General features: G+C 42.8%; 1 protein-coding gene across 5 annotated transcripts in view; it reads left to right on the top strand.

The window, feature by feature from the left end:
- Positions 1-18244, top strand: part of robo3 (roundabout, axon guidance receptor, homolog 3 (Drosophila)) — a 174589-nt gene extending 156345 nt beyond the window's left edge. For 4 of the 5 annotated variants that reach the window (XM_008428408.3, XM_008428411.3, XM_008428412.3 and 1 more), the window contains 17 exons: positions 919-1000; positions 3060-3228; positions 4768-5056; positions 5149-5365; positions 5692-5816; positions 5973-6156; positions 6974-7213; positions 7744-7783; positions 7921-8060; positions 8136-8420; positions 9186-9330; positions 9804-9998; positions 12042-12235; positions 12351-12458; positions 13011-13178; positions 14240-14382; positions 17383-18244. In XM_008428408.3, the coding sequence (XP_008426630.2) occupies positions 919-1000; positions 3060-3228; positions 4768-5056; positions 5149-5365; positions 5692-5816; positions 5973-6156; positions 6974-7213; positions 7744-7783; positions 7921-8060; positions 8136-8420; positions 9186-9330; positions 9804-9998; positions 12042-12235; positions 12351-12458; positions 13011-13178; positions 14240-14382; positions 17383-17394 (2736 nt within the window). In that variant the 3' untranslated portion in view covers positions 17395-18244. The remainder of the gene's footprint in view (positions 1-918; positions 1001-3059; positions 3229-4767; positions 5057-5148; positions 5366-5691; positions 5817-5972; positions 6157-6973; positions 7214-7743; positions 7784-7920; positions 8061-8135; positions 8421-9185; positions 9331-9803; positions 9999-12041; positions 12236-12350; positions 12459-13010; positions 13179-14239; positions 14383-17382) is intronic. The other variant, XM_008428409.3, reaches the window with a different exon arrangement.
- Positions 18245-19868: the final 1624 nt, after the last annotated feature.

Here is a 19868-nt window from a genome sequence, read left to right on the forward strand (position 1 = left end):
GTTTGTTGGTATGGTTTCTCAGTTTCGTTTTGTTTTTTTCTCTTTATTTTTCTTTATCTCCTCTATTCTTACTATTCTTTCCCTTTAAACCTTTCCCCCTCTTTTCTTTTCTCCTTTCTGTTCCATATCCATGTTTATTACATTTGAAATAAACCCTGTTATTTTTATATAGTCTCATATATATAAATACACAGGACATGTTAAAAAAGAGCAAAAAAAAGTAAAACATTTATTCTTGTCCTCTCACCTCAGTATAATGCACTTCTTTGTGTTTGCCTATCACAATAAACCCCAATAAAAACATGTTTGTGGTCATAACGTGTAACAAAAAGTTTAATTTGTATGAATCCTTTTACACAACGCTGCGTGTTTAAAGCCTAACCTTTTAAAAACTCTCTTCGTTTTGTTCCTGTCCTTCCATCAGCCCAAATCCTTCCTCTTTTTGTCATCGCTACATGTTTTTTGTGCTTATTTTTTGATTCAAAATAGGGGATCCAACCTTTGTGTTTTACACCTGCACAACTGAGCTAATTCTATCAAATAAAACCGGTTCTGAAACATGGTAATGACTCTTGAAGTCCCATTTCAGGTGTACTTATTAAACGTGTTGGGATTAATGGCAGCCAGGCAGCTTTGGAAAACAATATTAAAAAGGCTTTTTTTTCCCCTTTTTTTTTTTACCGAACTGTGAAAGGGATCCAGAGGTGAAGTTATTATCAGCTCTCTGTTGTGTTGGCTTTTCATCCCAGCCAACTTCCTGCTGCTCAGTATTCTGAGCACAAACATTCTGGTTTGAGAGATATGACATTTAGTCCCAATCACTTGTAATGGATGCATTAACACACCATCACACTCTCTCTCTCTCACACACACACACAAGCACACTAAACTAATGATGCACAATTTGGTGGTTGCCAGGAAACGGATTCTGGAGTTTACACCTGCCTGGCTTCCAGCTCCAGTGGAGAGACGAGTTGGAGTGGCGTGCTCACAGTCAAAGGTAAATTGTCTCTGTGTGATTTAATTACATGCAAATGACAGCTCTCCCCAGGCAGTATGCAAACACAGGAGTATTGTACAACCGTAACAACAAAACAAAAAAAGTTGGAATGATAATAAAAATGCACACAAAACGAGTCTTCTTTTTTTTTTTTTTATGAAACCAGGATAAAGTTTCTTCTGTGGTTCTTCACTTCCTGTCCAAAAAATAAATTCACTACCTGAGTAACTGAGCAAATAGGTGTGAAATTCTTACATTGTGGCTATTTTATATAGGACATCTGGAAGATTTCATCTTGTTGCCAACTAGTTAACAAGTTATTCAACCCAAGCATAGTGGTGAAACATAACCATCAACGTCACAATTTGAAACTTTACGATCTATTTATGAGCTTCTGCTACCAACGTGCTACAAAATCTTTTCATAGAACAGTTTCATGAGATGAACCGTGACATGACTGACCTCAATTTTTACAAGCAACACTACAAGCAGTTGTTTTTTTTCCTATTCCTTATCTTGCATTGAAAATGCAAGTGGATTTCATGTAACAATAACTATTCGATGCCAAATAGGTGGCCCAAACTGCATGGTTCTTTGAGAATTACACCCTTTTACCCTGCTTTTAACTTCAACAGCTTTTCAGCAGCACTTGTTCGTAGTCCTGTTTAAATGACACTAGAGTGCATAGAAAAGTATTTGCCTGAAAACGCCAGTTTGGCACTAATTTTCCCTTTACAAAGACTGTGTGAATCAGACAGATGTGCAAACTTTTCCACAGATCTTGGAGATCCTATTCCTCCATTAGCATTTCAAACAGGCCAATCAGCGAACAGAAGGAAAAGTTGTGAATTGTGTAGATTTTCTGCGCTGTTCTAGAATTGTGGTCCGTTTTAGTAACGGCAACAGAGGAAGTGAACGAAGCGGTTCGGCCTGCGTTGTCCACCTCCAAATACTCGATATCAAGAGCTGCCTCCTTCAGCTTCTCTCTGCACAGAAGAGGATTGTTGTTTAGAGCGCAGGTCATTTCTGGTCAGCTTCATAACGTCAGACTGGTCCATTGCATATATCACGGCCAAACTTTAATGACTGGGTAAAATTTCAATCAATAACCGAGGGTCCAGATCCTGTGGACCAAACGAAGCGTACAACCAGGAGTCTGTTTTTACCAGACTATACATATATACATATAAATATTACACTATAGTCTAATAATCACATTTTAAATGCCATGTTTTCATTAGCTGTACATGGAAAAATCATCATAATTAACAAGAATGGGGACTTTTAACCACTCATCTGAGTGTAGTTATTCTGTCTGTTTTTTTTCTTAGTGGTAAAGTTCCTAAAATAAATGAGCTGTTAAGTAATATTCTAATTTATTGAATAGATTTTTATATGTAAAAATAACAATAAAGTCTATTGCGTCTTCCACTGTCTCTGACTCTGGATTGTCTGAATTTAAAAGAAAAAAAATCCTCCATAATGAAAACTTATGAAGAGGCAAACGTCACTACTTACGTTCTAATCACGTTCAGTGATTTTGTCAGCCGTAGCATGTGTGCTGTTAGTTAAAGAAAAAAAAAGTTCAATTGAGCGAATGTCTAAGTAAATCATTAACCCGTGCAGCTTTGGGGACATTTTCCAGCAAGTCTGTGTGTAAATGTGCAGCAATGTGAAGAATAACGCCGACAGGATTCTGTAACCAGGCTGGAAACATGCTAATGGCTGCGCTGGTGAGGCGGTTAGCGGCTACGGTTTCAGCTCAGAGAACACAGTGAGCTGGCTTTCTACGTATCCCATTAGGACATGGGATAGTTGTGAGGAAACTTCACAACTGGCACAGGAAGAGACAGAAACGACATAATAATATTCTGTAACGCTTTTAAGGTAAAGCGGAAGTTTCTTGTTAGGCAATTGCTGTTGAATGTTAGACTAATTGCAAACAGCTGAACAGGGAAGCTCTTCTTCCTGGAGCCACGCACAATGTAAATGTCCCCGGAGACGGCTGCTCTGACGGCGAACGCCATAACCACGTCGCCTCTTTTCCTTCGCCGCGCAGAGAGCGCCGACACGTCGGCTGCTCAGGCCACCGAGCCCTTCCAGCTGCCGGGCCCGCCCCACAAGCCCATCGTCACAGACGTGTCCAAGAACAGCGTCTCTCTGACCTGGCAACCCAACGCTCACGAGGGCGGAGCTGCTGTCACCTCCTACATCATTGAGGCCTTCAGGTGAGGTTTTTTTTTGGGGGGGGGGGAAATGTGCATTTCCTGTTCAATTCAGTTGTTGAAATTGAAAGGGTTTTGTTTTGACGGATGCTTAAACTCCTTTACATCGACAGCTAATACTAAAGGAATAAGAGAAAGTCATCTTTTTCTACCTAGTCCAAGGAACTCGATACCAGCTGTGATTCTTTGATTTAAAGAAAGACTGTATTAAAAACTTTAGCTCTCTCACATGGGATAAATAATCTTCAGCCACAAAGCAATGACTAAGCCAATCAGACAAAAACACAGTTTTCTCAATTAAAAATGTTGATGTCATGTTTATCCCGTTACACCAGTCAAAGGGTTCATTTGTGTTTTTTGAAGCGCTGAATACTCAGGATCACCTGAGATGTTGTCCACCCCGGATAAATTACAACTATATTAAACCCAGGGAGGTTGGTGGGGGCGACTACCACACAGGCAGACGCTTCAAGAGAAAATAAATCCTTCCAACTCGATGCAGAGGGAACTCTGGCTGAGATTAATCAGATGCAGATGTCCTCCGTGGCAGGGAATGATGCAAACTGATTCTTTAGAAAACCTATTGAAGGAAGCAGTGTTTTGGGGGGTTTTTTTGCAATAAAATTTTATTCCCTCAGGTGGCATGGTGAGCTGCTTAAATTTTGATCTTCGAGATTATATTTTATGCTCTTTTTTTTCCCCTGTCGAGACTCTATTTCTGCTCCGACCTCATGTGAGTTTTACAAAATCTAGTTGCTGGGCCTCCTGCAGGTGTAACGTGGTCTCGTGAGTCATTTTCCTGCTTGATGTTCAGTAGTTGTTAGACTTCACCTCAAAGCCCAGTTGGAATAAATTCACAGGGTACAGGAGAAAGGAAGCATGGTGTGTAATCCACTGGGGGAGGGCCACATAATCCAGAGCAAGCCCTCATTTCCCGTCGACATCCTTACATTACTACAAGCAACGGTCCAGTACTCACTGACACAGCAAGTTGCATCAGGTCAAATTTGGGTCACATGTATTGTTTATCTGAGAAGAAAAATCCAAAAAGGCCCTGTAACTACCCTGAAATATTTCTATTAGTTATTATTATTACTGTAAAAGAGAACACCTTACTCCTGAGCGTAAATATGAAGGGCTGTGCATTTTGTGCTTCTACATCACAGCTACAAACCTCAATCAGGAGCGGATGGGGGTTGAAAATGGGCCTAGATGAGAGCCTAAATTGATGAGTGACAATGGTCCAGTCAAAGTTCAGACCTAAACTCCATTAAGGATGTGTGGCAAGACTTGAGAACTACTGTTCACACACTCCCTCCATCATGAACTGAAAATAATACTTTTCAGTTTTATTTTCCTTCCACTTCACAACATGGTACTGCTTTGTTTTGCTCTGTCACATAAAAACCCCTTTGTTTTTATGTATATTACATTTGCCAGTGGGCGTTACTCTGTAATTCATGGATTTTATTGCCCCAGGGAATCAAGCGATGCTTCCTTCGTAAAGTAAGCACTTCTAACTTTCCTTTGATCCCCACACAGTCAGTCAGCAGGCAGCACATGGCAGACTGTAGCAGACATGGTGAAGATGGAAACACACACCATCACAGGCCTTCTTCCCAACACCGTCTACCTGTTCATCGTCCGAGCGGTCAACGCCTACGGCCTGAGCGACCCCAGCCCCATCTCTGAGCCGGTCAGGACGCAGGACGTGAGTCCCACGGGTCAAGGGGTGGACCACCGGCAGGTGCAGAGAGAGCTGGGAGAGGTGGCTGTCCAGCTGCAGGACCCCGTCATGCTCGCTACGACCTCCATCCGAGTGTCCTGGACGGTGAGTGACTCACGCCGTTCTCTTCTTCTTCGCTTCTATGCTCTGTTTCCTCCGTTAAGCCCTTGGCTGACCCAGCTGTGGTTGGTGTGTAGGTGGACCGCCAGTCTCCATACGTCCAGGGCTACCGCCTGTTCTACCGCCCCAGTGGGGGAACCTGGCTCCTCCAGGACATCAACTCACCCTCAGAGCGCAGCACCGTCCTCACCGGCATGCTCAAAGGAACTGAGTACGAGATAAAGATTCGTCCGTACTTTGACGAGTTCCAGGGCAAGGACAGCCGAACGCTGCTGATCCGAACTCGAGAGGAAGGTAATCTGTTGCTTTCGCCAATGAGCGCAGTGGACTCTTTGAGGCTGCAGGGCTTTAAGGGTCTTTCAGATCTCCATGTTGTCTCATTCTGCAGTTTAAGTTTGTTTATATTGATCCGTATTTTCATTAAATTCTTCCTCCATTCACTGACTTATGCAGCCCGGGGCTTTTTATTGGTCAGTGCAAAATTCAGCAGACTCTGGATCGACCTGCATGAGTCCTATGTGTGCCTAAACAAACTTCTAGCTTGATGCATTTCTCTACATGACTTTACAAGTAGTCCATTCTTTTTGATTAAATTATAAAACATCGGCCTCCTCTCACAGTCCCCAGTGCGCCGCCCAGAGGAGTCACAGTGGCAACGGGGAAGCTCAGCAACAGCTCCAGCATCAGCGTCACCTGGGAGCCTCCACCCAGCGACATGCAGAACGGCATCATCCAGGAGTACCGGGTAAACACGTCCTCCACCCAGGTCCAGCAGTCTGAACAAGTTCCACAGTAAAATCTACTCCATTTTGGGAAAGAAAAAAAAACAGCGAAAAAGGCTTCTTTAAAATCAGTTGGCAGCTGTTTCAGTATGAGCATAAAAAGCAGCGTGTCCCAACAGGTTTGGTGTGTGGGCAGCGGCGGCGATAACCAGACGCGCTACTACATCAACCGGACGGTGGACGGGACCACGCAGTCCACGGTGCTGAAGGGCCTCATTCCCGGCGTGCTCTACCAGGTGGAGGTGGCGGCGGTGACGGGCGCTGGCGTCGGCACTCGCAGTCATCCGGTGTCTGTTCTCATCAGTGAGTTTCTTCAACACTTCCTGCAGGAGGAAAGTTAGCTGAAGGAAGGACTGCAAAGGAAAGCACTTTTGTGTTTTACGGCTTGCGCCTAGTTCTCACTGCAAGACTGTTATTCCGATTTTTATCCCAATTTCCCCCTTCTGACAATCTTAAGGACTCCATGATTATCGGGATGGCTCTTAAGAGTGTACAGAGTGATCTGGTCACTCAGAGTGATCTGGTCCACTCGGAAGGAAATCGGGACCACTCCAATCTAAATTCGGGGATATTCAACATGTTGGATCTTCATGACAAACAACAGCCTGTTGGATGAGGCATGTAACCAATCAGAAAGTGAAGTGACGAAAACCTGGCCAGAAATCCAAGATGCGTACCAACTGCCGTTGTGGACCAGAAAGTCTGGTGGACGTTGTAAACGTCTTTGTATTGTTTGTCTCTGTTGAACACTGTCCAAACAAACTATTGCCAGTCCTTCTTTTCAGTCGGCCATGTTTGTTTACTCTGAGCTCTCGTCTGGTCTGAAGAGGTTTTTGTGAGACCATTTCATTTTAAGCACATCTATTGCTGTTTTTTGTTTTTTTTGTCACAGACAGTGCTTGAATCAGATGAATGAGTGATTTAAGCTGGTTATGTGATCATATGTTAGTGATGTACCTAAAGCTTGCTTTGTACATCACTAGAAAGGTAAGGTCAAACAATTTCAGTCTGTTTACATCTCCCTGCATGGTTCATAAGGCTTTTATTGACCTGCTATTTAAAGCTCCAGGTCATACAATATGTTATTCAGCCATTGTCACATCTGCGTTTGTTCCCACAGAGCTGCCAGCTGAAGAGCCGACTGCGTCAGGCGGCGGCGGCAGCGGTGGGAGCGGCGAAGAGGGCAGCGTGAGCCTGGCCGAGCAGATCACTGACGTGGTCAAGCAGCCGGCGTTCATCGCGGGCATCGGCGGCGCCTGCTGGGTCATCCTCATGGGCTTCAGTCTGTGGATCTACTGCCGCCGCAAGAAGAGGAAGGAGTTGAGCCACTACACGGCGTCCTTCGCCTACACACCGGCAGGTTAGGAACGGCCAGGGACGTGTGGGAGTCTGCTGCCTGTCTGTCTGCCGTCTGAGCGGGCGCTTTATGAGAGAAGCCACAGGAATTACCTGTGGAAGAGGATTTCATATTGCTGCCAGAGGCACAGGAAATGGAATTCAGTTTTGAGTTGTCAGAGTGATATTTAACTGAGGTAAAAAAACAACAAAATAAAACAGTGGACTTTGTGATAACCTGGGTGGATTTTACAGGTAGGTTATGGAAAGTAAAAGAAAACAATGGATCAATAATACTTCTATTTCTAGATTTTATTTCCACAGGTAATTCTATTTCTAGATTTTATTTCTATGCTATAGAAGCAGTATCATTCAGTCCTTCATTCTTTCCTTCCTTATGTCATTCTTCCATTTTTTTCAGTAATTCCTTCCTCCCTCCCTAGTCAGCGTAGAGGAGAATGTGTGGAATATTTTATGTTGTGTTCTGAGGAGAGCGTCTGGTGCATCGGTCACCCCGCTCCCACTAAACCCCATTTTCTCTCTGTCTTGTTGCAGTGGGGTTCCCTCATGCTGAGGCATCAGGACTCACTGGAAGGTAACTCAAAATTGTTTCTTTCTAAAGAATCTCATTTGATCAGTTCTCCTCATGTCTGAAAACTTTCCTTCAGAATAGTTTGCTCTCTGCTAGCCTGATCACCCTGCTCTGCTAGTGAACCCGTAACGTCTCTGCAGGCCTGGCGTGTTGGGGGGCAACATGGGCAACTACCCGTGGCTGGCAGACTCCTGGCCCACCACCAACCTGGTGCACAGCAGCAAAGAGGCCGTCAACTGCTGCACGGCCAACCACGACCCGGCTGAGAGATACTACAACGGTAGGCGAGCCGTCGTCCAGCGCTTACAGGAAGGCAGCCGACCTTTGCTGAGAACAAACTCCGCCCTCATTGCAGAAGCCGGGATCTCCAACTATCTGAATCAGACGGAGAAGTACAGCATGGGCGGCTCAACGGAGGGTCCCATCTACAGCACCATCGACGCCACCAGTGAGGACCTGCACAGCTTCTCCTACGGCCAGAACGTCTCCACCACCCCCTACGCCACCACCTCCATCATGCCCTTCTCCAGTCAGCCACAGGGGGCAGCGTTTAGCGGGGAGCAGCAGGACGAAGGGCACTGGATCACCCAGCCCGGCCCGTCCCAGCCTGCTCAGTACGCACAGCCGGATCGCTGTGCTGGTAAGACGAGAGAAGGCTTATGTTTGATTTCATCTTGGTGTTATGGAGGAAGTATAAATGTAAAGGAAAAAACCCAAATAAAATGCATTTCCGCTGCGAAAGGGAACTATAATTACCAATGTATTACTGGAAATATGTTGTTGTATGTTCTGACATATCATTTTCCCAATACGTTTTTAATATGTTACATGTTGTAAATACATATTACACTGAATACGTGTAAATATATTTGTGATGAATCGATTATTGAAATAATTAACTAAATGAGGAATCTGTAATTTGTTAACTGGCGTATACAGAGTCAAAAAATGCAGTTTGCTGAAAGAACAACCCCAGAGCAGCATTTAAGCCAAAGCTATAAAATATACATACAAAAATATATAAAATATGTATATGCATTTATATTCTATTCATTTTATTGCATTTTCAGCAATAAAATGTTTATTTTCTTATCAAAAAAAAGGAATTGAACTACTTGTTTATTTGTATATCTAATATTTTATTTTAAAAAGTCTTTAGCCGTGAAATGAAAAATCTGCAGAAGGTGGCAAATTTTAATTTACCCAGAATAAGCGTTTGAATAATCAATTACTAAGGTAATCATTAGTCGCAGCCCTGAAGTGAACTAAAATAACTACCTGTTGCTGCCCACACATTTACATCCTGGAGTTTTGTTGCTATAGGAATATCTGCCCATGGTGGGCTGACTCATTTTCTCAGAGCTTTTGTTTTAAAACGGTTTTCTTTCCTACGTTTGATGCGAAGGTAAGCCCAAGCAGAAGGCGATGGGGAAGGCGGTGAAGACCCCGTCTCTGACGTGGATGGAGGCCTTGCCCCCGCCTCCACCAGTTGGAGAGCTGGACCAGTGTGAGCAAGACGGCCAGCTCCAGCACGACGACATGGACGTGGGGTGAGGCAGACTTCTGATTTTCTCAGACAAACAGGTTACCAATTACCCAGCTGGACCATCGCTCAGATTCAGCCTCGGCTCTGCCAGGCACACGGAGTATTGAACCCAGCATTGGTTTTGTTTGCCTCTGGCTTTAACAACCCGATTATCTCAGCCTCGGCCAATTGCCTAAGTCATTTAGCTGCTTTTCCTCCTTAGCACTGGCTCTCTTTAACCTCAAAGCAAAGCATCTTTCTTATCACTGGCTGAGCAGCAGTGCCACCCTAGACGAAGCTTAGCCCCCTGCAGTTTTGCCAATGGCTACCTCGAGTCGAGCCTGAAAGAACATCATTAATCTTTAAGTAGCCTCATGGCTTGCTGAATTTGAAGGAACCAAAGAGCAAACAAGCAGCTCTGTATCAATGTATTCCAACAACACAAAGAGCCGGCCGGAGCTGCAGCAAGCTGTACGAAAGCGTTTGTTTTACCCGCAGGTCGGACGAGGAGGAGTGGTGTCCGCCCCTTCCTGAGAGGACGTACCTGATGGAAGGCTGCGAGGACGGCCCCGCTCCCCCTCAGAGGAACGTCATGTCCTCGCCAGCCACCTCCTACAGCCACCAGTCCACCGCTACCCTGACTCCTTCACCCCACGAGGAAGCCAGAGCCCCCGCTGACCAGCAGCTGGCACGGTACGCGAACCAGACTTAATGTTTTGGAGAAAAGTCATAATGTGTTTTTAAATGGGAACACATAGCTCAATTCTTTTTTTTTTACCTTCAAATCAAATCATAAGGCTATTCCACCATCAAAAACATAAACTGGAGTGTTGCTTCGACTCATGCATGTTTGAAGGATACTTGAATCTCCCATGCCAACCATTCAGAGGTGCCTAAGCGCTAACCCATGCAGTATTTACCTTAAACTCCACCTTGGAGCTGCAGTCCCCAGATGTTTTTGGTAACTCCAGTAGTTTCACAACAACTGAAGGTAATGAGGTCACTTGACTGTGATACAAAATGTCACCATGTGCCTGGAAGATACACAATATCTCCCATTTAATGAAGTACACCAACGCATCATAGCAACACATTCATTGTGTTTAGATACCCACTCGTCTCAAAGTTCCTGAGTAAACAAAATTTAGGGTTTTTTTTCCTGTTATGCTGATCATTATTGTCTTAAAGTTTGGATACTTTTGATCACTTTAATGTTAAAACTCAACATTAATAGATAATCAAAACTGCACACTAGATGCTCCACAATGTTGAGCTGTACACTAACTTGATGTTAGGTCAGTTTGCACCAATGCATTATGTGCATCACTGAGCTGAAACTCATCTCAACGTCGGATTCACAAAGCAAATATCAATGATTATAAGCCAGAGCAAACATGCTCCTCAGCTGCAGCAGCAGTTGGATTTCTTTTTTTTTTTTTTGCCTAAAGTTTGTCACAGTTTTCCTCACCTCAAAATTTAAACCATGACTTTCTGCCACAAATCGACCTGGTGCCAAGAGGACAGAAAAGGAAAATTTTTACGTATTTTAGGGGGTTACAGAAACTACTTTCAACAATATATTAGTACTTATAACTGATGTATCCTTTCTTTGGCATCCATGCAAGTTTTAGGTAAATTGAGCAGGTTAAGTGAAGGTAAATACATGTTTGATGCTTTCTCTGCCTTGAATCGGGACAACTTTTGACAAACTAAAAGAAATGACAGTTTTATTTCTCACAGACACGCTGTCATTAGATGCACTATAAGATTATGTTGTTTGCTTGTGTCTGCTTGGATTTCAGCGAGACTTTTCTGAACAAAATCTAGCTCAGTTTATACCGGGGGATTTAACGTAGTGTTGACTATTCTGTTCCGGGGGAAAGTTGCCAAATTCATAACAAAACAGTGGAAGCGCTGATAAAGATGTGGATTTATTGTTGGGAAAATAGAAACAAATGTTGAGTCTTCAGCTTTGGTGTTCTCAGGTTTTTGAAGTAAAATATAAACAAAGTAAAGAAAGAACAGAAGCAGAAAGCTGTTCTGTAAGTCTTAGAGGAGGGGAAAGTTGGAGCAGTATGAGAAATTGTAAACAAAAAATTGATTAAGTGTACTTTAAGAAAGACAAATATTTAATCGTAGACGGTGTAAAGGCAGAGAAGTTATTTCAAGTTTGAAATATACAGTATTTGTCAACATCAGCGTTGTCAAAATAATCAATATTTCAATGTAATCAATACAAGAAAGCTCATATGCCTAATTTGTGACATTTCTTCTAGGAGCTGAAATCTTGAGACCTTGAGAATCTCAGTAGTTTTAACATCAAATAAACCTTAATATGCATTGATAAGCAGTGACAACTACTTTAGTGTTGACACAAAAGCTAACGTCCACAGTCTTCCTTATCTTTGCACTGGGGGAACAGCCAATCAGTGCCAAGGACAGTGAATATTGCTCAGCTCATATGCTAAGTGCCAGCCAATAGCATGTCAACTGTCTATTCTGTTTTTCCGAGCAGGGAAGTGACACTCTTAAGATACATTTTTACATTTCTGAAACCAGTATTGTGACAGTATTAATGCTACGCATATGTAGGGAAGGTTTACAGTCATTATGGGAGAAACCAGACAATAAATCTACAGATTTTAAACTATACACATTCTTTTATTCTTTTATTGCAAACCCCGCTTCCTAACAGCTCAGCCTCAGTCGGTGACACGTTGCCCTTCCCTCCCCTAGCAGAAGGTTACCCTGCGGTCCAGTTCCAGTTCCCCAGGCACCGAGCCCGCCACTCACCCAGTCCAACCCCAGCCTCTGCGGCCAACAGCTTCTCGGCTCAACAGAGGCTGGCACGCTGCAGTTCCAAAGTCCCGCCCACTGCTGCCTTCACGGCCAGGCGCCGACAGTGAATGAAGACGGCGCAACTACGCCTGGTAAAGCCGCCGCCGTGTTCACGCGCTGCAGGCCCATAGCTGTAGACGCGCAGACATTCAGCAGCGTCTGTTTGTGTCGTTCTGTTTCTGTCTGAACGTCGTCTTTCTGCCACAGTGCACAGCCGCTCCTCCCCAGCAGAAACCTGCACTCCTCCTAACCAAAAGTCCAGAGTGAAGAAAAAGGCGTCCAAGACCTCAGCGTACAGAAGAGATATTCAAGGAGGTGAAAAACGCTGCTCTCTATTCACATGTTCTCACACTCAGAAAGTGTTTGCGAAGGAAATGCTGTATTACTGAAAACCACAGGGTGAGAGGCCGGGTCGCTCCCACTTATAGATTTCACACGTGTAGAATCTATTTTTTGATCTATGTGTAATACGCAAACATTTCTGATGATGATGATGAGAGAAACTGCAGAGGACGGAGCGGCCATATTCCGAACACTAAACATGCGGCTGGCTCCCTGTGAGTCACAATCAGAACTCTTTGTTTTAACAAGCAGAATGTTTTTGCTCCTTTAAATTCACTCATTTTCTAAATGAGAACCGAGCCGTAAGCGCTCTGACATGTTCTCGCTCTCTAAATGTGAGGCAATTAAATGAACTGCAGCCAAGGATTATTTTGAAAGCAAATACAGCTGTTACATAACAGACACTATAATTAGCCTAACAGCCTTTGTAAACTAGAAGGAAATTATTTATTACGGCTTAAGTGTTTTTTTTTTGTTTTTGTTTTTTTCATTCCTTATTTTATATTCCTCATTTGTGTTGTTCAGACCTTCCCCCACCTCCGGAGCCCCCCCCAGAGGAGGACAGGCTTCAGGGCCCCCAGGGGTGTGTGGAGACCAGCAGCTTGGCAAACAGCGCCCTGTCCTCCCTGGAGAGGAGCGAGTACAGCAGCAACAGCCACCAGTGGAAAGGCTCGGGACAAAAACATGTAGACAGTAAGAAGACGCGTTTGCGACTCGTCACGTCATGTACGGTTAGAGGGACCCACTTCCAGACAGAACCGGTCTCCAGTGGTTCCAGTTGGTAAACACGGCCCATATCAGATAGCGCTGTGTGTTGCTCTGCTGCTGCACTGCAGTGTTTCTCCTCCACATGGGAGGAAAGTGAGACCAACTTTGTTGTGTCATTCTTTCTGAATGACTCTTTGGCAGCTATATTGCAAGATGTTGGCTGTAAATAATAATGAAAAAAAAACATGTTCAGTGATCCATAAATTGCCCCTGCAGCATTAGCATTGATTATCTGAAATATGTAGGTGTTCAGTCATTGGCTAGAATGAGCTAACTGGTAAGGTGGTAGCTAGTCAGATATCGCTATGCTTAAAATGTGTTACTAAAACACAGCGGTGGGCATCGCTAGCTAAAATGTTAGCTGTACTAATTATTAAACTCTAATCATAAACATTCGCTATGCTAGCTCTAAAGAGCTACAAATATAAAGTATTTAGCGGACGTTGAAGCGCTAAAGCACCAATTTCAACCATATTGATACTCCAAATGTGTCAATGACACGAAATGTGTTCCAACATAATAAGTTCCTTTCAGCAGGAGGAAATTTATTGTTGTGTGGTTGCGTTCTTTTGAACATGCCTTTCACGTCACAGGTGAAGAACGCAAAGGAAGGAAACAGAACTGTTGCATAAACCGTTTTAAGTGCATGAATATAATTATCAAACTACTTGACGAATTCATAAGAGTCAATAACCAAAACTTTAACACATGTCAAGCTTTATTCATCCGAAAACTTACAAAACACCCAAGAATGTTTCCGGAAAAATGAACTCTGCGGAAGCTAAGCATGCCAAAATGTTAGCAAAAGGAGCTACATGAAAAATTAACTCTGCTATTAGCACTTTAGCGGAACTGTGCTGACCACTGCCGAAACGACATCAGAATAAATGACCTTTTCTGCTTTTTTTTTTTTTTTTTTAATAAGCATCTTCCACTAGCAGCCTTCATTCTGTTTCTGTGTCTTCTCTTTGTTTTTGCCCCGTCAGATGAGGAAGTGGTGGTGTACAGCAGTAAGAGCAGCTACCTCTCCAGGAGTCAGGTGTCCGGTAACTGCTCAACCACGGGGAGCTCCTCTTCCAGAGGCTCCACCGGCTCTCGGGGGCTCAGCTCAGCCAGGAAACACAACGAGGTAGAAAACAGTTTGGTCTTTGAGCTACATCAGACCTCTGCTCGACTTGTAAACAACACAAGAGTAAACACATTGAGAAATAAAAACTACTCCCGCCATAGTTCAGCGTTATGCTCGTACACACACACACACACACCGGGATGCTCTCGGGTTCGCAGATCTAGCATTACTTTCTACTCACTAAGCTTTACAGTAGGAAACGATTAAGTGTACACGCCCACCACTCCGTTTGGAGTGCTCTTCAGAGGGCATACTTCTCCGTGGGAGCACTCCTTCAAATGCACCCCCCGCAGGCTCTCTGGTGACGAGACGGTGTCTTTTATGGCGGAGGAAACTGCGCCGGTGGAATGGAAAGCTCCGCAGGGACTCTGAGCTGCACAGACAACACTTACAATGTCTGACATGACAGTAGGTAGACGGTGAAAGCTGGTCTGACTGCAGCTTAATCCACAATATTACAAGGCTGAATCATCTCTGAAATTCAATTACTACGTCTTCAGTCAAGAATAGGAACAAAAAAGAAAAACAGAAATGCAAATTAAAAAATGAACATTTACTATTTTTTCTTTATTTTATTTTATTTTTTGCCACTTTAAATATAAAAATGGTCTAAAATTACTTTTATCTTACAACATATCCATAGTTTTATTTTTCTAGCAGTCCCTACTCCTCGCCGCATCATTGTACTTTATTTGTTCTTTGTAAAGCTGTGACCTGAGGTGTCAGTACGGTTTTGTGTGGGAGGAAAAACCTGACCCCTGACAGTTTAGTCTGTCAGAGGTCAGCTGAACAGATTAATCTGACCTGTAAAAGTGGCAACCATGACCACACATGCAGAGCTACCCTGTAACCTCTTCTGCCCCTCTACAGAGCAGCAGGGACCACCCCCACCGGACCCCCCAGAGGCTCCTGGATGACCCTCTTTGGGCTTTTTACACCCTCCCATGGACATGAAAGCATGTTCCTGCCCCACTGTAAAGTTTGGGATGTTTGTGCAGGAAGCCTGGGTTAGGCTCCTTCTTCCTCGTAAGGAGGGTCTCTGCTTTCTTATGCCCTTTGACCCTTAAGGTCAGTCTAGGACCAGTATACCAGGGGTAGATGGAACATTTTCCATTAAAATGTTCAAAGGAATAATGTGGTATTTTCACCAGTTCCTGATTTTCAGATGAAGAACTTCCATTTCTTCCACATTTTTTAACATCATAAATGCCGATAATTATTTCAAAGCACATGTTGCGAAGAAAATTCATGGAAACAGTCAGACAATCTTATAAATTCGAAAAACACGTATTTTCCACTAAAGTGTACCCCAGAATACAGCGATGGAAACCCTTGATTTCAAAATAAATCGCTTTTAGAATTTTTGACCGATTACTTTAGGAAATACACTAACATTAGCGTGCTGGCTAAAATTAGCCAACACCAGCTTTTATCTTAAGAGATGAATAAACGCTAACATTAACACAACAAAATCAATCACGACAGGCTGTTTCAAAGTTTTTAAAATAGGAATTTTAGATTTTTCTGAGACAGACCTTTTTGTGTGACATGTAACACAACAAACTAGCTCAGCAAACTATATTGTTTTAGATTTCTCTAACAGAAAATGTAGCTGCTTGTTAACAAAGAAAAGAAAGTTTGTAGGAGACCTTGTCAGCATTTAGATATCCGGCGGGTTCAGATTGGGACGGTGCCGGTCTGCTAGGTCTCCAGGTTGTTGCCTCTCACACATTTTTTCTCACATCTCTTTCTCGTAGCACAAAGTTCCAAATGAATACATAAGTTTTGAATCCAGACATAGGAACAAATATTCTTCTAAAGAGTCAGGTCTTAAATCTGGCACCAATCATCCATTCTGACATTTAAATTCTGAATTTAAATGGCAGAATTAGACGCCCCTCTTATTACTGTTTATGTTCATTTTGTGATGCACCAAGGAATATCCAATTTTAAGGTTTCCTTTTATAAAAATAAAACGAAGAAGAATGAATTCTTTATGTATATGCATTTAAAATGAATGACCTTTTAAGATAGACAGGAAGAAACCACTAAGACCTCGAAATTTACTTGAAAAATTGAACATTTTTTCTTCATTTGAATGTCAGGGAGCCTTTTTGAAAAGATCCCCCAAATCTTTACATGAAGTGAAAGATAACAGAAATGATGAGGCGGTCCCTGGCTCTTAAGTGCCGATGCGGAGCACTCAGCGGCGTACCCAGTGACTGCCGCCTTTCAGAGTCCGAGTCTGATTGGTTCACCTGCTGTGAGAGAACTACGCTGGCTAAAAACCCTGTCAATGCTAATGCATTCTAAAAGAAATGGATTTATATACTGGATTATGTGCACTTTAGTGATAATTCAACACTTCATGGGCTGAATTGAATGAGTCTGTAATCCAAATAAAGCCTCAGGGTTTTCAGGTTGTGAGCCTCCTTTATAAGTAACAGAAAGTCCAGTCAAAGTTGTGACTGTCTGTTAAATATTACATTTTACACTCCAGTAAATCTGCTTTTAAATTTAGATTAGCTTTATTTGTATTTTTTAAATATACTCTTTCTTTTTTTAAGTCTTTTTTAAAGTTTTAATTCAAACATTTTAAAAGTCATTTCACTGTCAACGCAGCCTGATTAAAAAAATAGTAAAAAAAAAAAAAAAATAGGAGTAGATTTCAATTACTTTTTGCAGAGAACATCATCAATTTTTGCTTCTCGATTCTTTATAGAGAAAAACATTACAGTGAAAGTGACAAGTGGACTGAAAATAATTCCAAAATCAAAGCCTTCTTGTAGCCAACTGAACAGCAGCATGAATCAAAACGATGCTAAGACATAAAGTTTTATTGTTTTTGATAATAATGCCATCAGATGTTGTCAAGCCTTCAGACCAAGTTAGTTTTTAGGTATTTTCCAGCTAATTAAGATGAAGTGTTGAAGCTTCACATTGCCCGTAAAAATGATAATAATAATAATAATAATAAACTTTTTTTTTTATTGCTTCTAGGAAATGAGATAAGGAGCTCAGTGAAGCTGTCAGGAAACCTGCGATGCCTCCATCAGCCCTCCCCATCTTTTCACCACCGACACACCGGGACTAAAGACGAGGAGACGCTACCAGTTCTCATCAAGCTACAGTTGTTGCTGTGAAATAAGTAAAAACGGACTTTTGGTATTACTATAATTATTTATGAGTTTGAGTTCACTCCGTTTTCCTTATTTTGTAAATACCTGTCTGTAATGTTCTTTTGTGAGCTCTGGATACAGGGAGAGAGACGTATATTGTATTTATGATGATCAAACAAAACAAAAACAAAAAAAAAAAGTCGAAGAATTAAAAAAAAAGTCTGTTATTATGGAAAACGTCTTCTTGAATGTGCCAACGTTTTTTTTTTTTGTCAATATGTAAACTTTTAGGGAAAAGCATTAACTACTGTTGCACTCTTGTTGTCATGGCAAAACAACAGAAAATAAAGAAGCACAAAGTGTGTTTGCTGGTTGAGGAGAGAAGTTGGAAAAGCCAAAAACAACCCGGAGGGACGCCTGTTGCCCCGAGCGCCTCCCTGCCGGGATCCCTGCATCCTAGGTGTCCGTTACGAATGTCATACTTCTCTATGATTCCTTTGGTTTTTCTGCAGCACTGCGCTGGCTGACTGACAGGCTTTATGAAAGTTTGATTGTACCCCCTCTTGTGCGACCTCCCCCAACTCAACCCTTCCCCCCTTTTTACATCCGAGAGACCGTTTGCTGCAGTTCTGAAAAGAAATTTTCGTATTCTCCTTCTGAAACAAAAAAAAAATGTCTGTGGGCTGACTTTTTGTACTCTTGTTGTTTTGTAAATGTACAATAAAAATACATTTGCTGATCAAGATTTGAGCCCACGTTCTTCTTTTTAGCTGTACGTACCATGAGTCTGGGAAAGAGTTCAGCTAAAACCACAATATCATCAAGAAGAGACGTTCAGCAGCGACGAAAAAGACTTAGGAGGTCCAGCAAGTCCCACGACTGTCTCCTACTGAGGACACACCGCTGGGTGGGTGTGAGGACGTCTGCACTGTGAAGAGAAGACATCTGGAGAACCAAACGGGGTCACCTCTGTCTAAGAACATCATCAAAGAAGGACTGATATTCGGCAGCAACCATGGATAGACGGCACAAGGAATGCTATTCTCTCAGATGCATCCTCCATCCAGTTGTCTGAATGCTTTCCTACCCAGTTCTGCTCAATTCTCATTTCCCATCAGTTCCCCATCTAGGATTTCTCCCATTGAGCTCAATTTCTCTGGTTGAATTTCCTCCAGGCCAATCAGAGACCAGGCAGAGGAGTTGTGATCGATAACGTTTGCAGTCTGCCTGTACAGACTTTGGAAATGAACGAAACCATTCAGTCTGCCACCAAATGTTGAGCAAATACTACAGTCAGAAAAATTCATGTTTAAGATGTTTCATTGCTGACGAAGGTCTTGAAAACCATTGTAATCTAGCAGACACAGCGTAAGCTACCACATGTGCTAACAATGAAGCATCCTCGCTTGCTTCTTATCTATGGGAGTGGGCTTCCTCTCACTTCTGCCCCAAAACACAGCGGGATCGAAATGAACACCAAATCCTCAACCAAAACAATCCAGGCAGTTTGGTGTGAATAAAAAAAATGTAAAAAGAAAGATAAAACATTTATGTTGGTGAGAAATCATGGCCATGCCCGTAATGTTCACGTTTTCTGATCCTTTTACTTCTGTGGACTTCCTCTAGATGTCCTGGCAACTGTGTTGTAGAGGACTAAAATATCTGAGTCAGCGGTGGCAGTCAGGTAGGAAACCGAAGATATTTTATAAATAAACAGCTATTGTTCATGGTCTTGGGATTTTTTTTTTTCTTTTTCTTTTCTGCCCCTCACTTCCTGCGCTGCTTATTCTCCACAACAGCAGGGATGCTGCTCACTCGACTTCCCCATCAAGTCACAGTTAAAATGACCAGCTGGACCCCTCAGTGCTGCCAGATTGTCAATCTTGTTTGTGGTAATTTAGTCCTCTGAGATTAATGTTCCAACTAATTTCCTAACTTCATTGCGTCTCTTTGTCGAACCCAGTCGAACTCACAATTTGAGTCTGTAGGTTTAAAACCTTCCAGCCATCTGACCGCTGAAATTGGGCTCCATTCAGGATTCAGTTTGTCGAATCGAAGTTGAGCTTGGTGGAAAGTCTTGTTTCCTTTAGACAGCAACCAGACTCAAAACATCGGTCTCGTCCTTCAGGTAAATTGGTGGACCACAACGCCGGAGCAGATGGCTGGCTGGGCTGTGACTGGATTATTAACGGGCAAAGAGCTTCACTTCTTCAGGTGAGAGAGCAGGAGGGTGGAGGAGGGTGACTGGTGTGGGCTAGCAGTTTTGAAAAGTTAGCTAGTTATTGCTGCTGCAGTAACTCAAACCAATCTCCCACTTTCTAGATTTACGTTCAAATCATTAATAAAAATTAGGTCAATTGACCTAAA

The sequence above is a fragment of the Poecilia reticulata genome, chromosome 14, assembly GCF_904066995.2.
Source record: "Poecilia reticulata chromosome 14, P_reticulata-male-v2, whole genome shotgun sequence".
Taxonomy (NCBI): Eukaryota; Metazoa; Chordata; class Actinopteri; order Cyprinodontiformes; family Poeciliidae; genus Poecilia; species Poecilia reticulata.